Here is a 22,347-nt window from a genome sequence, read left to right as displayed (position 1 = left end):
CCACTCCAGCAACTCTCAGTTTGTTTCCTGAGATGGAAGAGTCTCTTATGGTTTGTCTCCCTCTCTGGTTTCATCATTTCATTTTTTCCTCCCTTGCCCTATGATCCTGTCTTGTTTCTCAAATTCCTCGTATCAGTGAGATCATACTTGTCTTTCTCTGATTGACTTATTTCACTTAGCGTAACACCCTCTAGTTCCATCCATGTTGTTGCAAATGGCAAGATTTTTTTTTTTTGATGGCTGCATAATATTCCATTGTATCTATATACCACATCTTCTTTATCCATTCATCTGTTGATGGACATCTTGGCTCTTTCCATAGTTTGGCTATTGTGGACATTGCTGCTATAAACATCGGGGTGCATGTGCCCCTTCGGATCCCTACATTTGTATCTTTGGGGTAAATACCCAGCAGTGCAATTTAAGCATCCGATTCTTGATTTTGGCTCAGGTCATGATCTCAGGGTTGTGTGAGCCCTGCAACGGAGTCTGCGCTGGGTGTAGAACCTGCTTAAGATTCTCTCTCCCCTTCCCTGTGTCCCTCCCCAACCCTGCTCATGCTTGCACTCTCTAAAAAAATTAAAAAAAAAAAAAAAGAATTCTGAACATTTAAAAAGCTTCATGAGTTCAATAACATTGTATGGTGACTATACTTATTGTGGTGAGCACTGAGTAATGTATAGAATTGTTGAATCAATATGTGGTACCTGTGAAACTAATATAATACTGTATGTCAATTTTATTTCAATAATAAAAAAAGAAGAAAAGCTTTATGGGTCTTACTAAATTGCCACTTAGAAAAAGTGTTCCATGTTTAATTCACATCAGCACTTTTTAACTACATTCTTTTTTTTTTTTTTAAAGATTTTATTTATTCATTTATTTGAGAGAGAGAGAGAGAGAGAGAGAGAGCACACGAGAGGGGGGAGGGTCAGAGGGAGAAGCAGACTCCCTGCTGAGCAGGGAGCCCGATGCAGGACTCGATCCCGGGACTCCAGGATCATGACCTGAGCCGAAGGCAGTCGCTTAACCAACTGAGCCACCCAGGCGCCCATTTAACTACATTCTTTATCAGCAGTAGGCACTAAGCCTAACTTTTTTGTTATATTTACAGCTCTTTCAATTTACACTTGTTTGATTCCAGCTAAGATTCAACACTTGTTCTGGTGTTCTGGGGGGACAATTTTGATATATGTAAATATTTTTCTATAAAAATAAGCTCATCTGTTTTTCATACTTATTTTTTTTTTTTAAAGATTTTATTTATTTATTTGATAGAGAGACAGCGAGAGAGGGAACACAAGCAGGGGGAGTAGGAGAGGGAGGAGCAGGCTTCCCGCAGAGCAGGGAGCCCGACGCGGGGCTTGATCCAGGGACCCGGATACCATGACCTGAGCCGAAGGCAGATGCTTATTAACAAATGAGCCACCCAGGCGCCCATTTTTCATAGACTTATAAAAATGGCTGACATTTTAGCTTTTTTGGTAGTATGTGAAAAAACGTTTTCCCCTTTAAGTTTTCAGCCACTTGATTTTATATTTTCACACTTAATATTTAAATCAGAGGGACTTTTCCCTTGTGGCTTTTTGGCATTTATGTTTAGAAATTCCTTCCCCAACCTGAGATTAGATGAATACACAACTACTTGGTTTCATCAAGTTGCTTTTCAACTCATTAGTCACCTGGAATAAATTTTTATATGGTGTGAAAAATGGGTCTAACTTAATTTTATACCCAACTGTAAACCATGTGTCTAAACACCTTTTACTGAATTATTTATCCTTTCCTCACTGAATGTAGTTGTGCCAACTTTATCATGTACAACAGTTCATCCCAATATCTCTGCACTTCCTACTGTGTTCCAATGATCTGCCTGCCTAGTGTTCTACCCAAAAGAAAGAAAAATGAAGCACAAAACAGAGATAAGCAATATGAATAACTAGCCTCAAATTTTTAACATTGATAAACACAGGGATGCCTGGCTCGTTCAGTTGAAGAGCACGCAGCTCTTGATCCTGGGGTCATAAATTCAAGCCCCACGGTGGGTGTAGAGATTACTTAAATAGACAGAAAGATAGACGAAAAAAATTTATAATAAAGTCGATAAACATAAATTATTATTATTACTATTATCCCAAATAGCTTTGGAAATACATGTTTAAACTTTGATTTTAATTAAGCTTTGCATTTTTCCCAGATCCCCAAAAGGCTTTAACTTCTTGGTAAGGAAACAGAAGCTGGATACAAGGCCAATGCCCTTCCCAACTCCCTTAGTAACCAGTAGTTGAGTGTGGCAGTAGTGCAGAACTATGAAAATTCTACAGGCAAACATGGAATCAAGAACTGTTCCTCTGATCAAGATGATTAGCAGGATAACAATGGAAAAAGTAGAAACAAGGTAGTTTAAATACTTAGAATTGTGTTCTAAGTATAGATTCATATTATAACATATGGACTATCCTTTACTAGCAAGAATGAAATAGAAATGATTAAGATATCACCATCGTCCTGACTTCACTGAGACCAGGGAGAAAACAATGTACAATACCCCATAGTTAGCTGTCTTACCTAGCGATGCATAGGAACCTGGATTCAGGGCACCTGCACCTAACCGCCCACTTCGTGCAGACTGCCCGGCAGCATGATGTGCCTTAGCACCAGCAGCAGCATTCACATCAATGTCACTTCGTGAACGCTGCAGGCTTCCTGGAAGGGAACTGGCTTTGCTGCTGCCTGCTGATACTATGGGAAACAAAGCATAGGTAACCTATGTTATTTAAATCACTGCAAACAGCATGAAAATTATATAAACCTGAAACCATCACGAGCTAATCCATGATGACAAATGGTCAAAAAAGAAGCAGGGTACAAACGAACACTAGAAAGTACTCTATAGTATTTTAAAGTAAGAATGCTTCTGTTTCAACCCTGTTACAACTACATCTTCTTGGACAATTTTCTCAACATTTCTCCGCCTTTCCATAAAATGGGAAAAAAGCACCTATCCTTTGTAAAGTTCATACAACCGTTTTGTAGATGAAGAGATGATGTTCATGACTGATTCATGAAAATGAAGCACTGTATGATAAATAGATGGCAGCACTGTTATTTTTTTTACTATCAGAAAAATGCAAGGAGAACTACTCCAGGATACGGTTATTCAGAAAATAATGCAGATTCTACCACTCTTAGGCAATGCACATTAAGTCATTAAATTTCTGGTCTTTAGTTTTTCAGTTTTATAAAGAGTTTTATAAACTGTGAGTTATGATCCATGAATAGGCGAAATCAACAGAGTGGGTCATGACCAGCACTGTAAAGAACTGAAACAAGAGAAAACAGAGTGCATCAGTAAGGGTAAGCGGTGCTTCAGAGAACTTGGATTATGCTGTATACTATATAATATGTATATATGTTGTATACATTACATTGTACATATTATGTGTAGTGTATGTATATAGTATACAAACACAGCTACAACGTATATATATGTGGTATTAGGTTTCTATGTAAAATATGCTATGACTCTTGCTTAGAAAGGCAGTTTACCTCTTCCAGCCACAGTTGATGGGTTTGCTGTAGACCATTTGGAAGAAAAAGGGCGACTGCAAGGTAATAAGAAAGACTTTTAGTAAGAAGATGTAATTTATTACTCCTCTCAAAACAATTAATGAAATACTACTGAGTTTTCTGAACAGTTTACTTCTAAATTTTAATTTTCCTTTTACAAATCATTTTAGAACAGTCGTTGTCACATATCAGTGGTATCTCAGTTAGCCGTGAAGCAAAAATGAAATAACTAGCGATGAACAGACTGTAAGCTCTACAAAGAGAGGCAACCAGCTTGCTATTGTTCACTCTGGTCCTCAGCACCCATTACAGTGCTCACCACAGAGGATACAATAAAGCACACTCCAACACTTGTATTCCAAGATGTTTTCCTTAGAAGGAGAGAGAGAGTTATCACTAGCACACAGGGAATTCAGCATGACCAAAGCCTCTTTCACCTAAGCCATAATGGCTGTGGCCACTGGCAATTCATGCAGTTATTATGTAGGTTATCAGACCACCTATAGCAGTGCTACTGAGCGTTACTGCATGGCATAAGAGAAATGAGGGTAAGAACTACTGCTGAGGATAACATGATTAGAAAGCAAAACAGCTCAAATCATCTCAAAGAATCCACCATCTCTTTTAGTATCTTTTTTGATTATCTTTGTATGTAAGGGGGATTAGGAAAGTATATCTATAAATCTTAAAAGTGCGGGGAAGAGAGAAGCAAAGACTCCAAACAGGTTAACAGCAGGCTATTGAAAAATATTCTTTAAGTCATTATTATCAAATTGTAAATTTGGTAGTTGGTTATTAAACCCAGTATTGTATTGTTTTTATAACTGGCCCTTAAAACTTATTCTATTAGACTGAGGCAGACCACTTCAAGGTTCACAGAACTTAAAAGTTGTTTATGTTTAAAGATGTTAATACTGAAATAAGATAAAATATCTTGTTTAGATACTTGCTACTTAAAGTACAGTCCATACTCAAAAAGCAAAGATATCACCTAGGAACATGTTAAAAAATGCAAAATCTCAGGTCCCGTCCCAGATCTACTGAATCAGATTCTGCATTTTAACAAGATCTTTAGGTGATTCATAGGCACTTTAAAGTTTGAGCAAAGTAAATAAAAGGGGAAAAAAAAAACAACAAAGCTCATTTGCAGTGAAGGTTTTATCACAAATTTAAACAGAAGTTTGGTTATTCCTACAATAATTATACTGAAATCGGATTTTATCTGCTTTTAGTCTGAAAACCTTTAAGTCACTGCATGTTAGTCTAGTACCCATAAGACCCTGGGAGTGCTTCCTTGAGTCTTGTGCCCTAGCTTGCCTCACTTGCCTCACCCTGGTCTCCCTCCCACATCAGAGAGCTGCCAAGGCAAGCAGCAGTCTTTGTGGGGTCAAAATCTCAAAGGGACAGGAATTACATAGGGGTAAGCTCACATTCTGTCAGGAAACCTGCAGATACTTGAGGCCACTGCTTGGGAGTAGAGATGGCACTAGAAATTTTAGCAACCTCATAGGGCTAGAGAGAGAGAAAATTAGAGTTAAGGCTACCAAGGCAGCAAGGGTTTGAGGAAGCCAACATAATTATGAGAATGGAACTACACAGAAGTGAGTCAGATACTAGGGAATTTGGCCCCCCTGAGGGATTTGCTAAAGTTTTAAGTTGTGCAAAAGATGAGGCAGGAAAGCAGTGTATTTTTACTAGTCACACAGTGCTGTGTCAGAGTTCTGAAGATGACTTCTGAATCCCCACTACCATTCCTCCATTATAATGCCCCAGAAATAGGCTGCTTATTGTATGAACTATTTTGGGGTTATTAAAAAATGTATATAAATCAGTGTTTCCCAATATTTTTCACAGACATGAACATACAGAAACAAAATTTGAATCACTAAACTCTTCACCCCAAAAGAAGTTACACCACCATGTAATCCAACCCTTGAGACACAGGCCAAAAAAGTAAGTACAGTTGACCTTTGAACAACATAGATCTGAACTGTGTGGGTCCACTTCTATGCAGATTTTTTTTCAATAAATACAGTACAGTGCTATAAATGTATTTTATCTTCCTATGGTTTTCCTAATATTTTTTACCTTCCTTTATTGTAAGAATACTGTACATAACATATATACAACATACAAAATATGTGCCCATCGACTGTTTATGTTCTCAGTAAGGCTTCCAGTCAACAGTAGGCTATTAGTAGTTAAGTTCTGGGGGAGTCAAGTTATATGCAGATTTTTAACTTTATGGGTAGGCACCCCTACTGTTCAAGGGTCAACTGCACATTCCAGTTATCATTCTTTCAAGGCTTCAAGTGAAAGCAAGCAGATATTCAATCATCTAATTTAAGAAACTACAGGGAATTGGAGAGGAAGAAATCAGTAATATCATTTCTATGACCTTACTTGAGACTTTCCTGTGAGCTAGATGAGGATCTGTCTGATTGTGGAAGAGATGCTACACTGCCAGAACTCTTCAAGTAAGTCTGAAGACTCTTCTGGTAAGATGGCTCAAGGGAATTATACAATGTTTCAGCTTCACCAGGAAAGTGATTTCTAAGACCCATATATGTCCTGTAAAACAAATGAACAAACAACAAAAAGGGGGAAAAAAGAACATAAAGTAATAGCTTAACATAAAATGTGTACATTTGAGAATGAAGATGAGACCATATTAATATATCTACCACATATCAAGTGAATACTTTTTTAAAAAACATTTTATTTATTTATTTGAGAAAGAGAGAGAGGAGGGGCAGAGGAGGTAGGAGAAAGAATCTGAAGCAGAGTCCGCACTGAGCGCAGAGCCTGAGGAGAGGCTTGATCCCACGTCTGCAAGACCGTGACCTGAGCCAAAACCAAGAGTTGGACACTTAGCCAACTGAACCACCCAGGTACCCCTCAAGTGAATACTTTCTAAATTTAACAAGTTTTGGTGGAAAGCTGGTAGGCTTTTGAGAAAAGCAGATCTCCGTTCAAAATCTGGCTGTGCTCCTTACAGTTTGTGTGGCCTGGAGTTAACCCCCAAATCTCCAAACTTCTGTTGCCAATCTATAGAAATACCACATTTGGAGGATCATTTTCAAGATTAGATAGTAATGTATACCAAGTACCCCACAGTATCAGGTACTTAGCACATTCTCAATAAATGAGAGCTATTTTTATTCATAATGAAAGTGAGGATGTTATGATGGAATAGGAATAATGATGATTATACAAATGACAATGTGAAGTCAACTGTTAGCCATTTGGTACTGATTTTTATTTATTTATTTATTTATTTATTTATTTATTTATTTATTTATTTGAGAGAGAGAATGAGAGAGAGAGAGAGAGCATGAGAGGGGGGAGGGTCAGAGGGAGAAGCAGGCTCCCCGCCGAGCAGGGAGCCCGATGCGGGACTCGATCCCGGGACTCCAGGATCATGACCTGAGTCGAAGGCAGTCGCTTAACCGACTGAGCCACCCAGGCGCCCCTGGTACAGATTTTTTTAAAAGTAATCTCTACACCTAATGTAGGGCTCAAACTTACAATCCTGAGATCAAGAGTTGTATGCTCTACCAAATGAGCTAGCCAGGGTCCCATATATCTAGTACAGATTTAATGGAGAAAAATCTATCTCGAAATTACTAAAGAGCTAATCAAGTAGAATACTTGAGACACTTGTGATATTTTCATTCTTGCAGTATAATTCCTTTCAAAGTAAAGATCCAAGTACATTAAAACTGTCACAAAAATACATTATAGACTTACTTTCTTGCCTCCACTCTGGCCTCAGCATCAGCATCATGAATTCCCTTCTTAATAGTTTCAACCAAGACAGCTGCATGTCTATAAAACAAAACATGTTATTTTTTCTGAAGATTTTATTATTTTTAAGTAATCTCTACACTCAATATGGGGCTTGAACTCACAACCCCGAGATTAAGAGTCTCATGCTCTACAAACTGAGCCAACCAGGTGCCCCAAGCACCTTTAGATTCATGAGTAAAACCATATTTCACCACAAATTATACTTACTACCTCTATGTTACACATCAGTCACAAAGGGGTAGGGGAGATAAAAAGATTAGTGTGCAATAATAAATCTAAGATTTCTCATAATCCACCCCACACATTTCATTCATGTATGGTTTCCTCCTGACAAGTCAAACATTAAAAAGTTGAATATAATTATGTTTACAAGGAGTCCAGATAATGTACATAAGTATAGTACTCACATTTTAAATTCTTAATGAATAAAAAAAAAAACCTTTGGTGTGGTTCCTCACCAACCCACCAATGTAGAAATGATTTGCTAATAGTATGATTAGTTATGATCTGACCTAACTGAATAGTAGCTGCCACAAAAGAACTTAAAGGAAACTGAGAATTATATCATGCCTACATTAAACAACAAACTCTATTTTTTTAAAAAAGGGCTGTAAATAGGTTTAACGATTTCCATGAAAATGGAAAATCAGCAAGGTATTCAATAGTAAATGCAGGTATACCCCAAGCTTCAAACTTGAAATTACTACCATGCAAATAGCCAACTAGCTACTGACCAACTAGCTGTGCACATTTTCCTCTTGTTCATCTCAGAGCTACATTAGACACCACCCAGTATATTCCTGACCAATGACACCTGACAACTGGTACAGAGAAACCTCTCAATGAATCTCTTCTTAAAATCTCTTTCTTTTGAAAAGAAGGGCCCTCCTTCTATCTTAAATCATTTATTACTTGATTAATTACACCTCAGGAAACCTAGGTCACTTGTCTGGAGATACATTTTAAAATTTCTGCCCAATTTAACCTTTTATAACCCCATTCTACTTAAGAGATCCTCACTCAACTCACAAATGAAGAAAATCACAGCTGCACCGAGTAAGAGGAGCCACACTACATCACAGCTTTAAAGGAAAACCAGTACAAATAACTTTTAAGCAAAAGGAGAAATAATGCAAAACCCATCCACTTTTTCTTTTTTTTTAAGATTTTAATTTATTTATTTGACAGAGAGAAACACAGTGAGAGAGGGAACACAAGCAGGGGGAGTGGGAGGGGGAGAAGCAGGCTTCCCGCTAAGCAGGGAGCCCGATGTGGGGCTCGATCCCAGGACCCTGGGATCATGACCTGAGCCAAAGGCAGGCACTTAACAAATGAGCCACCCAGGCGCCCCAAAACCCATCCACTTCTAAAGAATTGGTGACAATGGGAGAAAAAGGAAGTGGGAAAGGAAGAGTCAATGCATACCTTTCCAGTGAATGAGTCTGCCACTCTTGTAACAATAAATCTAAAAATTCAAATGAACGCCTGAAAAATAAAAGTTAATTATAACCAAGTGTTATAACATATTAAGTTATATTAATTTAAATGTTAATTAGTTTCTTCTATAATACTGAACTTTGTTCTCTGAATTAAAGTATAACACATGTTTTTAGATATCTTAACTGTCAAATACTTAACTTACTTTAAGGCTCCAACTATTCCTATGCTAAAGAGTTCAAAAAACCTTCAGGGTTCCCCATGATTTTACCTTAAAATGTTTGTCAAATATAAAAATTTAATCCATTTAATTTAAAAAATACTTGTCAAACACCTACTCTGCACTAGAAATTGAAGATATACAATGGTGACCAAGAAAGATGGCATGGATCTTCCATTTCTGCTTTTCTTAAATATGCATAATTTTTCATCAAGTATTTCTATCTTTTCTCCTAAGACCTCTAGTTCTCAACTTCTTCAACTGTCTCATTCTTGAGCTTCTCTTCGTTCTTGGCATCTGATGACACAGTTGTTCCCTCTTTCTTCTTTTATTAACACTTTTCCTCCACCTTCCCTTAAATAGGTGCTCACATGGTTGGTGCTGATCTTAGCCCACTTCTCTTTCATAGTCTTTACTTGGGTAACAACATCTGTATTTGTGCCCTCAGCTGTGACTATTAGCTATGCTTCTCACATCTAGGCCTTTATCTCCAGCACTGGTTCTACGATTCAGCTGTTAAGTCAAAGTTTCAAGCAGTTCATGGTTGAACTGGACATCCCTACATAGGCGGAGACTATCAACTCAAACACTACCTACAAAAAACAAATTAATTCTTACCCTCTCGAATCCAGTCTTTTATAGCCCATATTATACAGTTTAAAAAATGAAAACAGGGAGGTTAAATTAACTTGCCTAAAGTGACAGGACCTAAACCCTGGCATTCTGATTCCAGAACTCAGTCTGAAGCACTTGATATCACCTCTTCATCCATATCCAATGATCAAATTCTCATTTCTACACCCAAAATCACTTGAATTATTTCCTGAATAAAGCCTCAATCAATTATCATCAATACAGCTCTAGTTCAGACCCTGCCCCTCTTATATAAGCTATAAGAATTCCTACTTAATTAAACCCATACTTTTCATTGTCCCTTTTTAATCATTGGTCATAGCTGAAATAAAAACTAAGATGGATGACATTACCTCCTAACCAAAAACTGTCAAAGTATGGAGCAATGTCAAAATTTCTCTTTGTAGACATTCAAAGCCCTCTATATTCTGACTTCAACCTAATCCTACCCTCCCTACACAGCCCCTCCACCCCGTTAGCTTCTTTTCCTACTGAGACTTTCCATTTATCATGTGTTCTGGCCTCAGTGGCCTGCCTGATGGCTCTGCAGCGCTCAGCAAGCTTACATCTCTGCGTAGGTTACACCCACTCAATTCCCCTACAGTTACTGAATTGCTCCCCGTTTTCAAGGCAATTTTATGATGCATTTCTTGACTCTTCCTCTCTGTCACATTCCTATTTCTCCAATTACCACTTTCCTCAATGTAAGACAGAGATTGGTAAACCTTTTCTGTAAAGGGCTAGACAGTAAATATTTTAGGCTTTGTGAACCACATACAAGTCTCTACCTCATATTTTTCTTCTTTCCCCCTTTATAACCACCCTTCAAAAATGTAAGAAATAATCTTTGCTTGCAGGCTGTATAAAACTAGACTGTTGGCCGGATTTGACCAGTAAGCTGTCATTTGCTGACCTCGGACGGACCTAAGAGATCAGTGATCAAACAACTATTGCCAAAACTCTGAATCACTTAAAGGCAACAATGTCTCTTTCGGCTTCTTCCTAGCAGTCAAAGTACTTAAATACATATTTATCAAGTAAAAAGAGTTTTTACAATTTTCTTTGTTACTCAAACAATATTTATTGAAACAATAATGACCAAATGAATAAGAACAAATTTTATAAGCATATAGCAATAGAAATAATATCAAAACATGATCAGATAGGACTATAGTTTAAATTGTTGTGAACCAAATGTCTTTCATTGCAAATATAAAAAAATGTAGTTATTTTCTTATGTGTACTGTCTTGCAAAAATTGTTTAAGATGGTTTTTGAATAAAATAAATCAAGCCAACATAATTTTAAAATAGTTAAGAAACTGAGATCAAGAAAAGAATATGAATTCAAAAAAGATGGGTACATGTACCAAATTAGCATATAAAATATGGTATACTTAAATGTCTTTATTTTTAAAATTATTTATTTCTAAAGTTTATTTTTAATTGTACTTGACATACAATATTATATTAGTTTCAGGTATATAACATAGTGATTTGACATTATAAAATGCTCACCACAACAACTGTAGTTATGACCTGTCACCATACAAAGTTAAACAATATTACTGATTATATTCTCTATGTTGCACTTTACACATCCCTGTAACTTATTCATTTTATAACTCAAATTGGATCTCTTAATCCCCTTCAACCTATTTTGCCCATCCACCTCCCCTCTGGCAACCATTAGTTAGTTCTCTGTATTTCTGAATGTTCATTTGTTTTGTTTTTCAGATTCCACATATGAGTGAAATCACATGGTATGATTCAATTTTGTTTTCTTGTTCTTTCTTTTTTGTTTTTTTAAGTAGGCTCCATGCCCGGCATGGAACCCAATGCAGGGCTTGAACTCACGACCCCTAGATCAAGACCTGAACCAAGACCAAGAGCTGGACATTCAACCAACTGAGCCACCCAGGTACCCCTGATTCAATTTTTGTATGTATGTATGTATGTATGTGTGATGTATGTATGTATGTATTTCTTTATGTAACTAAGTAAGTACTCTGAATACCCAACATGGGGCTCCAACTCATGACCTCGAGATCAAGTCACATGCTCTTCCAACTGAGTCAGTCAGGCGTCCCTGATTCTTCACAATTTTCTTAAACATCAAATGTACAAATCTTGTTTTTGTTGTCTTTAGTATTGCTGGTGACAGTGATGACATTAAAACAGTAGAAATCATAAGGAGAGACAGAGAGACTGACAGATTGACCTGATATGGCTATTTACTCTGTTCCAAACACTACACTGAATTCTACTAATGTGTATCTATCTCATTTTATCCTCACAATTCTATGGGATCAATATCATTAGCCCTACTAACATATGTAGATTCTGAAGTTCAGAGCAGTTTAAATTGCCCAAGGTAGGACAGTGATTCAATGGCAGTTGTAGGACTCTAGCAAAGACCTGACTCTAGACTCCATCCTCTCTGAAAACCAGGCAACCAGTGGCCCAAAGAAATCAAAGCTTAATATGATAAAACTGAGAAACGTGAGTGGTTATAATGATCATTTCATTCCTTTTTCCTTATAGGACATAAGATAAAAAATTTACTAAGGTTTCTAGAAGGCAAGAAATCAGTGACAACTAATTTTTACACCAGAATAACAATTAATCATAATACAATATTAAAGCTATACTAAGAATTTTTTCCCCCTCAAAACTTACCTTCTTACAGGAACTGATTTTGATGTGCAATTGCTTGTTATTAAAGGTATAAGTCTGGGTACATGAGTATGCTGAAAAAGATGTTTTAGAAAAGGTTGAAAAATATTGTCTACTTCATATAATCCCTTCTTCTATTTGCCTTACAACGCAGCATTTAGATATATTAGAACAGAACAAAAAAACCCATAAAATCAGATTTGGAAAGAAATTAAGACTGTCAAACAGTTTCTCCAATTAAAGTAACGGTAATGATGATATAGTTTCAGAAGGGCAGGTGTGGCTGAAATACTATATTAGAAAGATAAGTTAATTGTGTAATTGCAAAGACCTGTTAGGACAGTGTATTTCTGGGGAGGGAGCACTAGAGGGAGTGGGCATGCATCTATCATGCTCTCTGAGGTGCCATGGCTACTGCTGCTGGAAAAAATAACTACTAAGTCATCAAAGCAAGTAGGCAGAGTGAATCTGCACATCTAACTACTGGGAATGCACTTGGAAATGGTGATTTTAATGTAACCTTTACTGTAACTGAACCACAGCTGTCTAGAATTCAGGTAAAGTTCAACAGATACAGTTTTTTTTCTTTTTTCAAGATTTATTTATTTGAGAGAACGAGAGAGCGTGTGCCAGTGCGAGGGGGAGAGGGAGAGAGAGAATCTCGAGCAGACTCCCTGCTAAGCACAGAGTCCATGATGCAGGGCTGGACTCCACAACTGAGATCATGACCTGAGCTGAAATCAAGAGCTGGATGCTTAACTGACTGAGACACCCAGGTGCCCAACAGATACAATCTTTTGATTTCTATCAGTAATTCTTAAACACTCTTCTTTAGTGAAGTAAACACTAAAAAGTGCACAGGAGACAGAAGAATAAAATAGTAATCTAAACATACATATTTGATGCTTCAAATATCCTACTTTTTCTTCTGAGCTAATGGTACAAGATGGATTACCTAGAAAGCAGGCTCTGATATGAAGTCTACCATACAGGATATTAAGAAGTGCCCTTGGAATCAACACCTGTGGAAGGGTGGTGAAGGAAGCAGGAATTGGCAGACAAAGAAATCAATCTGATTTAGCCACAGGATATTTTCGCTAAAAGCCATTAGGGAGTTCTGGAGTTAAAATGGCCCTTCAGAGTAGTCTTGAATTAGTTGAAAATGGCCAAAACTTTATACTTCCACATTAATCAGTTACTGGATGTGGGCCATAAAGGGAAGGCACAAGACTTTGGAAAAGGCAGCTCTCTACAGCTGAGGCAATCCTTGAAGAGGAGGCCGCTAAAAACTGTCTGCCAGTAGTGCTTACAGTATTGGAAAAACAAGTCTTTCACTGAAGGAGAATATGTATCACATCTGTGTCTGCTATAACTAACTCAACCAAAATAAAAGTGCAAACTTTTTTCAGCTATTACAGAGGGAAACCACCTATAGACCTGAAGTTTTCAAAATGAGAATTATACAACACTCAGCATGGAAGGGCCGTGTGGACTTGTTTCCTACAGCACCCGGAAGAGCCCATTCCCCAAACACGGCTATGGACTTAAAGCCCAAGGAGACTCCCCAGTCACAACACACTATATAGGTCTTACCTACCATCCTTTTCCTCTCTCTCATAACCTCCCCAAAACCCTACTGCTGATTAGCCCACATTCAACACAGTGGCAGGGGATGGGGAGATACACTGGCCTATTACTACACCATATTCAGGGGGAGCTGTACCAAAGGAAAATAAACAGTGAACCTCATAGTTACAGGTGAAGCATTTCAACCAAACATCAAGTCAGACGATTTAGATTTTAATGTATTAATACAAGTCAATAACTGAAAAATACAAAGATGCTTTAGAATTAAAAGAATTAGAAATCAAATACAGCAATCTAAGGAAGCAGTCCTCTGGGAGACAAACACAATACAGAAAACAGGAAATAACATAAAACAACAAAACCACTTGATTTGTATTTTCATTGAGATGACAGAATAATATATCAATAACATTAAGCAAGCTTATGAAAAATGAGAAATTTGAAAGCAATGTTATGATGTGTAAAGCCTAAGAATGACAACATGGATACTGTCATGTAAGTAGAATTAAAAGATATTTTTCTTGAGAACATATACAGCTATAAGGCAAAAGACAAAAAATTTAAGAAATGATAAATGATACTGAGGTTGCAAAATCTGTATAATAAGACTAACAGAAGAAAAAAACCTGACAAAGAAAACAGAAGCAATAAATAAATGATCCATGAAAACTAACATAATTTAAGGAAAATTCATCTTCGTCAGAAATCCTTATCCACTGTGTGCAAGGATAGCACTAATGGAGGAAGACTCCTAGACCTGCTGTAGGGAAACTTCTAACACAGAGACAATTCTGTAAAGCTTCCTAAAGTTTTTATTTTTGTTTTTCTAGAAAAGAAACAAATGGTATCTCACTTCTTACATAAACAATAAAAAATTAAGAAAACAATTCTGAATGAAAAGTAAACAATTAAAAGCAATTTCTTTTTAACTTTTTAAGTAATCTCTACACCCAACATGGGGCTCAAACTCAACCCTGAGATCAAGAGTTGCACACTAGGGGCACTTGGGTGGCTCAGTCGTTAAGCGTCTGCCTTCGGCTCAGGTCATGAACTCAGGGTCCTGGGATTGAGCCCCATGTTGGACTCCCTGCTCAGCGGGGAGCCTGCTTCTCCCTCTCTTTCTGCCTGCCGCTCAGCCTGCTTGTGCTTGCTCTCTCCCCACCCCCCGTGTTAAAAAAATAAATCTTAAAAAAAAAAAAAGAAAAAGAAATGTCCTTTAGAGCATTCAAAAAAAAAGAAAAAAAGAGTTGCACACTCTACCAACTGAGCCAGCCAGCTGCCCCTGAAAAATAAACAATTCTGAGGAAAAAGGAATATGTAGCTAAGGTCCAATTTTTTAGTTCTTCTGTAAAGGCGAAGAAAAGCCACTTCAAAATATGCAAAACATGCTCAGTTGGTTATGCTTCTGACTTCAGCTCAGGTCCTAAGATCAAGTCTGTGTTGGGCACTACACTCAATGGGGAGTCTGCTTGTCCCTCTTCCTCTGCCCCACCCCCAACTCATGTGTGTACACAAGCTCTCTCTCAAATAAAAATAAAAAATAAAAAATAAGACATGCAAAGATAAATATGCACGAAAATTGAGAACACACTACATCAAACAAATTATGCAGAACCAATTAAAAACTGGTTAATAAGAGTTTACTAACAAACAATGGTCAGGAATGAAAGTAAAAAACTATAATTTTCTTTCTTTCTTTTTTTTTTTTTAAAGATTTTATTTATTTGACAGAGCGACAGGGAGAGAGGGAACACAAGTAGGGGGAGTGGGAGAGGGAGAAGCGGGCTTCCTGCCGAGCAGGGAGCCTGATGAGGGACTCGATCCCAGGACCCTGGGACCATGACCTGAGCTGAAGGCAGACGCGTAATGACTGAGCCACCTTGGAGCACCCAAAAAACTACAATTTTCAATTGCTGAAAATGAAAATGTTTTTGTTCAATTTAATGGTTAAGGGAAAAACAACATGAATGAGATAAAATATAAACTTTTAAAAATGTGAGTGAAGTAAAACAGAGGTTTTATTCTTGACACTGATCAAGAATAAGGAACTTCTAAGAACATAAGAAACAGGTAAAAAAAAAAAAAGCACAATGAACAGAAAACAGAAATGACAGGAAAAAAAACACTATTTCAAAATGGTAATAGTAAAAAACTTTGACCATACATAAAGTAAGAATTGTTTGGGGAAATGAAATTGACAAAAATCTAGAATCAGAATTTGCCAGATAAAGTACCTTTTTAAAAAATGAGACCATAAAGATTTTGAATAATATGAAATATCAAGCTAGATTTAGAGATGAACAAAGTACTCTATAAACAAATTCCATATTCTGCAAGTACTAAAAGACTACCTATATAAATTTAGGATGTACTGGGACACAAATAAAATTCAAGGCATTCACTGAAGAAGAAACTGTATAACCAAATTCTCTAATCAGAATGTAATGAAATTATACTAAGGACGACAAGAGTAACAAAAGAACCAACTGAAAATGCAAATAATATCATTATGTAATTCAAAGAGAATGTTGAAATGAAAATTACAAGTGATAAATATAAAAAGAATTTGGTAAATCTAAATCATTGGGATGCTGCTAATGCCAACTCAAAAGAAAACCTACAGCCTTATAATATTAAATAATAAAAACTGCAACAAATTATCTAAGGACATACCACAAAGATCTAGGAAAAAAAAAAGAAGAGAACACAAGTCAAAGAAAGGAATTAAGAAACTTACAGGAACTAAAAGATTAGAAAAAAGCTGAAGAACACCCCTGAAAACTATAAAACTAAAATTTGAAGCTTATAAAAGAACTTTCATAAACGGGGCGCCTGGGTGGCTCAGTCGGTTGGGCATCTGCCTTTGGCTCGGGTCATGATCTCTGGGTCCTGGGATCGAGCCCAGCATCGGGCTCCCTGCTTAGCGTGGAGTCGGCTTCTCTCTCTCTCTCTTCCCCTCTACCCCTCTCCACCACTTGTTCTGTCTCTTGCAAATAAATAAACAAAATCTTAAAAAATAAAAAAAGAACGATATTGCCTCCAGCAAGTGTAAAAAAAATACTGTAACAAGAAAAAATGGTAATAGAACCACAGTGGTAGAGACTTTTTTTAAGAGAATACAGTATACGACCTCATGCCAAAGATTCTTAAAGTCAATATGAAACGGATATACTGAGAAAATACAACTAACCATTCAAAATGAAACACAAAAGTGCCCAGAGTCTAAAATACTAGAAAAGTCATTAAAGAACTTCCAAGGTCAGCAAGCCCTAATAATAGAATAATACACGAAATTCTATAAAGACTCATATATTAAAATGAATGCCAAAATCTTTTTTTTTTTTTAATGTTTTATTTATTTATTCATGAGAGTCAGAGAGAGAGAGAGAGGCAGAGGCAGAGGAAGAAGCAGGCTCCCCGCCTAGCAGGGAGCCCGATGCGGGACTCGATCCCAGGACCCCGGGATCATGACCCGAGCCGAAGGCAGTCGCTCAACCAACTGAGCCACCCAGGAGCCCCGAATGCCAAAATCTTAACTGAAGTATTAGCCAAATGAATCTAGCAGTATAATGATTTACAATGGCCAACCAAAATTCAGTTCATGAATGTACAATGGATAAATAATCATTTTTTTTTATTTTATTTATTTCTTTGAGAGAGAGAGAGAGAGAGCGCAAGAGGGGGTAGGGTTAGAGGGAGAAGCAGACTCCCCGCCGAGCAGGGAGCCCGATGTGGGACTCGATCCCGGGACTCCGGGATCATGACCTGAGCCGAAGGCAGTCGCTTAACCAACTGAGCCACCCAGGCGCCCGATAAATAATCATTTCTAAAGATATTAAATAGATAGTTGATAAGATTTCACATCTATTCCTGATCAAAATTTAGCAAAAATATCAACAGAAGGAAATTCCCATAATCTAATATAGAGTATCCATAGAAACCTGAACCAAACATCATAATTAATGTACTCCCATAGACTCAGAGACAAAACAAAGATCTCAATAATTCCTACTACTTTTTAACAGTTACCCAGGTGCTGGATTGAGAGAACCTTAAAAAAATACTAAAGCAGAAAAGGATTCATAGCTTTCTAAATAATCATTTGATTTCACTGCTGAAACAACCTTCTGGTGCAGCATTATTGAAACAAACCTTCATTTCTTTACTAGGAAAGAACAAACTGATCAAAGAAACTGAATAGGAGTTTAGAAAACAGACTCATATACTTAATGGAAATTTATTATGTGAACATGCTGGCATTGCCAAGAAAAGACTGAATTATACATGCCACTGAGTCAACTGGTTTTGTATTTGGGGGAAAATCATATTAGATACCTATCCTTCACAAGGAAACAAAATCCACTTAGATCTAAATGTAAGAAGCAATATTATAAAAGTTTCAAACAACTGAATATCTTATAATTGTGAAATGGGGAAGGTCATTTTAACTATAACAAAACCCACAAAAAGAGCATTGTCTCAATACATAAAAATCTGAAAGTTCATATAAAGAAATAATAGCTTAAACAATATTTGAAGAACTGACAGACTGGTACCTACATCTATAACACAGAATCAATATACTTATAGGACACATAAGACCTTCGAAATCAGTGAGGAAAAAATGTACAAAGTATAAACTGGCAATCCACAGAAGAATTCTGAAAGGAAAAAAATGCCTAATGTCTCTAGTAATCTAAGAAATGTGAAGTAGAATATGAAAAAATATTTCATTTATCAAATTATAAGGCCTTTAAGAGACTGATAATACACAATGTTGGAAAAGGATGGAGAAAAAGGACTCCATAAACCTCAGGGGGAAGAATGGTGAGGATGATTTAATGTTATTGTCCTTTAACAGAGAACCAATCTAGACATTAAGAAGAATTATATGGATGGACAAGGGAAGCTGCCCAAGTAAATGAAGTTTAAAAAACAAGTTAAAAAATATTATTTATATATATGTAAAATACAAATATTATGTTTATATTTTGTAATAAATACAGTTAGAAGTTTGGAAAAGTATATATTGAATGGCTGGAGTGATTAGTTGTAGAAGAACAGAATTCAAGAGGGTAGATTCATTTTTTTAACTCTGTTTTTTGGGAGCACATTCAAGATATGGAAGATGAGAAATACTAAGAATCTCCCTGTCATACCACTGCCTATAACATTTTTGTTTTACATCTGTCCATTACTACCTGTAACGTAATTTTAAACACACACACACACACACACACACACACACACAAGTACATGTACCTGTGTATATTATATTCTGTATGCAAGCATGTTTACTTGGTAATCTTCTGTATTATTTAAATGTTCTATAATAACTGTAATAACCAAGTATTGCTTTTATTTCAGAAAAAGTCATTCAAAAGTGATTTTCCTTTGGGGTTAAAAAAAAAAAAGTACCAATGACTTACTTAAGTATATTGAAAACAGAGAAGTGGGGAGAGTGAAGGAGAAACACAGAAGAGAAGAACCTACCCGAATGATAAATCTGATAGCTGCACATCCAGAAGTTGCCATGACTTTTGCACTGTTGGGGACAAGATTAAACAGCGTAGGTACAATGGCTTCAGCGCCATGATCAAATTTGTTTCCCAAAACTGTTGAAAGATGTCTACAAAGGAAGACAAAAAAAAAAAATTTTTTTTTAATATTAAGTATAGGTAGGACTATATAATTTAAAAATATTCTCTTACTGAATTAACTTAAAATTTTTATTTTAACCACTTCTAATGGCAGAAAAACAAAAGAGAAAGGGAAGTGCAAATATTACTTCATTTCCTTGTTTTTCCTTCCCTTTGTCTAGTCCAAAGTTGAAATTTGGCATTTTACCATATCTCTCTTTTTAAAAATATTTATTTGTTTATTTAGAGAGAGAGTGCGGAGGGTGTGGCGGGGGAGAGAATCTCAAGTAGACTCCATGCTGAATGCAGAGCCTGCAGGGCTCAATCCCATGACTCCAAGATCACGACCTGAGCCAAAATCAAGAGTTGGATGCTTAATTGAGCCCCCCAGGCACCCCCACATTTAAAAAAGGTTTTATTTTTTACTTTGGGGGGTCAGATGAGGAGGGAGAGCGACAAGCAGACTCCCCACTAAGCGCAGAGGCCAACAGGGAGCTCAATCCCAGACCCTGAGATCATGACCTACCGAAATCAAGAGCTGGACGCTCAACCGACTGAGCCGCCCAGACGCTGCTCCAGGTGCCCCTTTACAATCTTTTTACAATGGCGAAGAGAAGCCATCTGATGTCAGAATTTAACCATTATCTTGACAGGTAAAACATTCAGCCCTGACTGCTCTGACCTTTAGTCTTTATCCATCATATATTTCTACTCTGATGCCCCAACATCAATCTTAAATTCAACATATTTTACAAACAAGTTCAAAATCTTACCCACATTAGTACTCGTCAAGACAATCTCTATTTCTATTAATGGTACCACTACCGTTTTAGTCCGAAATACTCCTTTACATCTTTGGTGTAGGGTTTCAGAATTCTGGGCTGAAAATACAACTCTATCATACACTAGTTCGTTGGGTGACCCTAAACTACTAAATTCAGCCTCTAATTGCATGATTTAGTTAGAACACTTAAGAAGGATGCTGTCATCACTCACAGTTCTCACAATGCTTGCAGTTTTGGTTACTTTCTATATATTCATGTCTTATTTAAAATACACTGTTGGGATACAATTAGCTCCAAAAGATCAGGTTCTTGATTCACAGAGGTACTCAGACCTTTAGTGTTCCGTTATACTTTCAAGTTTTCTAATGTCTAAACTCGCAGGCAAAAAGGAACCTCAGGGGCGCCTGGGTGGTTCAGTTGGTTGAGTGTCTGCCTTCGGCTGAGGTCATGATCCCCTGGGATCGGCCCACGCCGGGCTCCCTGCTCAGTGGGGGGCCTGCTTCTCTCCCTCTGCTGCTCCCCCTGCTTGTGTGTTCTTTCTGTCAAATAAATAAATAAAATCTTAAAAAAAAAGGAACCTCAAATCAGAAGCAAGGAGGTACCACCTATGTCTAGATAGGGTGGTCTTCCTTTAAAGAGTGAGTTTTATTTTGGTAGGCAGGTGATGTACTTGGGAATCAGCCTGATCTTTATCAGTTTATCAGAAGGAGGCTTACTTTAAAACTAATTTAGTATTATTCCTATACAATGGCCTTTCTGGGATCTCTGCCAAATGCCCTGGGTATTCAACTAGGTTTCTCCATTCTGACTCATCAGAACTTGAACTTCTCCCAGCCCATATGAGCTCTGGGAACTGTTGTTTACCTTATAGCCTCCAGCACTAGTTCTTTCCCATCCTCAGGGAGTTGCACCTTTCACATGCACAGATACGTATTCAGCTAGACTCATGGGATCCCTTATCCAGTTCTCCATAGCTCTCTGTTTCTCTCTTTACTCTCCAGGATTCTGCACTGTAAATTTTAACCACTCCAATTTTCAGAAACTCCAGTCTCTGTTTCTTCAACTCATGAAACTGTCTTGCTCTCCTTGGGTGCTTCCTCTCTTCTCCATGGTCCAAAAAGTACCTCCAGGTCAAAACTGTGCTGATTTATACTGCTCAACTGATTTGTTTCTTTCAAGAATCACAGTCTTGCTCCGTCCACTGTCCATTATCTATAAATAGCTGTTTCACATGTTTTATCCAATTTTTGCAAGAGAGCTAGCTCTGTACCAGTTATTGCAGCATTGCTAGATGCAGAACTCTCACCATGGAATATTTCTCAAGGTTACATTTTGTAGACTTTTGTTTTTTTATTTTTGCTTTTAAAAGATACCCAATTATATTTGTATACTGAAGTATCTAGCATCTTGCTAAAGTCCCTTAATTAAAATAATTGTTTATATATTTTTGTTGTTTTCCATGGATAATTATACCACCTGTTAATAATGGCAGCTTTGTTCCTTTTCTAGCAAACCCTCATAGTTTTTATTTCCTGGGATTTTTCCCCCTATTCTGACCAGGACATCTAATGCAATTTTGATTACAAATATTAATAGTGGGCATCTTTGTGTTCCCTATCTTCAAAGAAATGCTTATATAACAACAGTACACAGATCAGAAGTAGAGGTAAAAGAAATTTAAGTGTTGTACCATACTAGAATTTTGGAAGAATATAAACTTGCGGAATACATTAGAATCTTGATAGGTTAATGACACATTATAATTCCAGGATAACTGTTAAAATATCAGAAATAGGGCGCCTGGGTGGCTCAGTTGGTTAAGCGACTGCCTTCAGCTCAGGTCATGATCCCAGGGTCCTGGGATCGAGTCCCGCATCGGGCTCCCTGCTCTGCAGGGAGCCTGCTTCTCCCTCTCCCACTCCCCCTGCTTGTGTTCCCTCTCTCACTGTGTCTCTCTCTGTCAAATAAATAAATAAAATCTTTAAAAAAAAA

At 37.1% G+C, this 22,347-nt stretch overlaps 1 protein-coding gene across 50 annotated transcripts in view; it reads right to left on the bottom strand.

Moving 5' to 3' along the window:
- The window catches only part of CLASP2 (cytoplasmic linker associated protein 2), a 185,388-nt gene that overhangs the window by 80,146 nt on the left and 82,895 nt on the right, over window positions 1–22,347 (bottom strand). For all 50 annotated transcript variants that reach the window (XM_081823428.1, XM_081823471.1, XM_081823437.1 and 47 more), the window contains 7 exons: window positions 19,425–19,560; window positions 12,348–12,418; window positions 8,806–8,865; window positions 7,321–7,398; window positions 5,974–6,141; window positions 3,550–3,605; window positions 2,569–2,742 (listed from right to left, as the gene is read on the bottom strand). In XM_081823428.1, the coding sequence (XP_081679554.1) occupies window positions 2,569–2,742; window positions 3,550–3,605; window positions 5,974–6,141; window positions 7,321–7,398; window positions 8,806–8,865; window positions 12,348–12,418; window positions 19,425–19,560 (743 nt within the window). The remainder of the gene's footprint in view (window positions 1–2,568; window positions 2,743–3,549; window positions 3,606–5,973; window positions 6,142–7,320; window positions 7,399–8,805; window positions 8,866–12,347; window positions 12,419–19,424; window positions 19,561–22,347) is intronic.

Source organism: Leptonychotes weddellii, chromosome 1, assembly GCF_054177405.1.
Source record: "Leptonychotes weddellii isolate Sample4059 chromosome 1, ASM5417740v2, whole genome shotgun sequence".
NCBI lineage: Eukaryota > Metazoa > Chordata > Mammalia > Carnivora > Phocidae > Leptonychotes > Leptonychotes weddellii.
The sequence above is the reverse complement of the archived record's forward strand: the minus strand, read 5'-3'. Positions and strand labels throughout refer to the sequence as shown.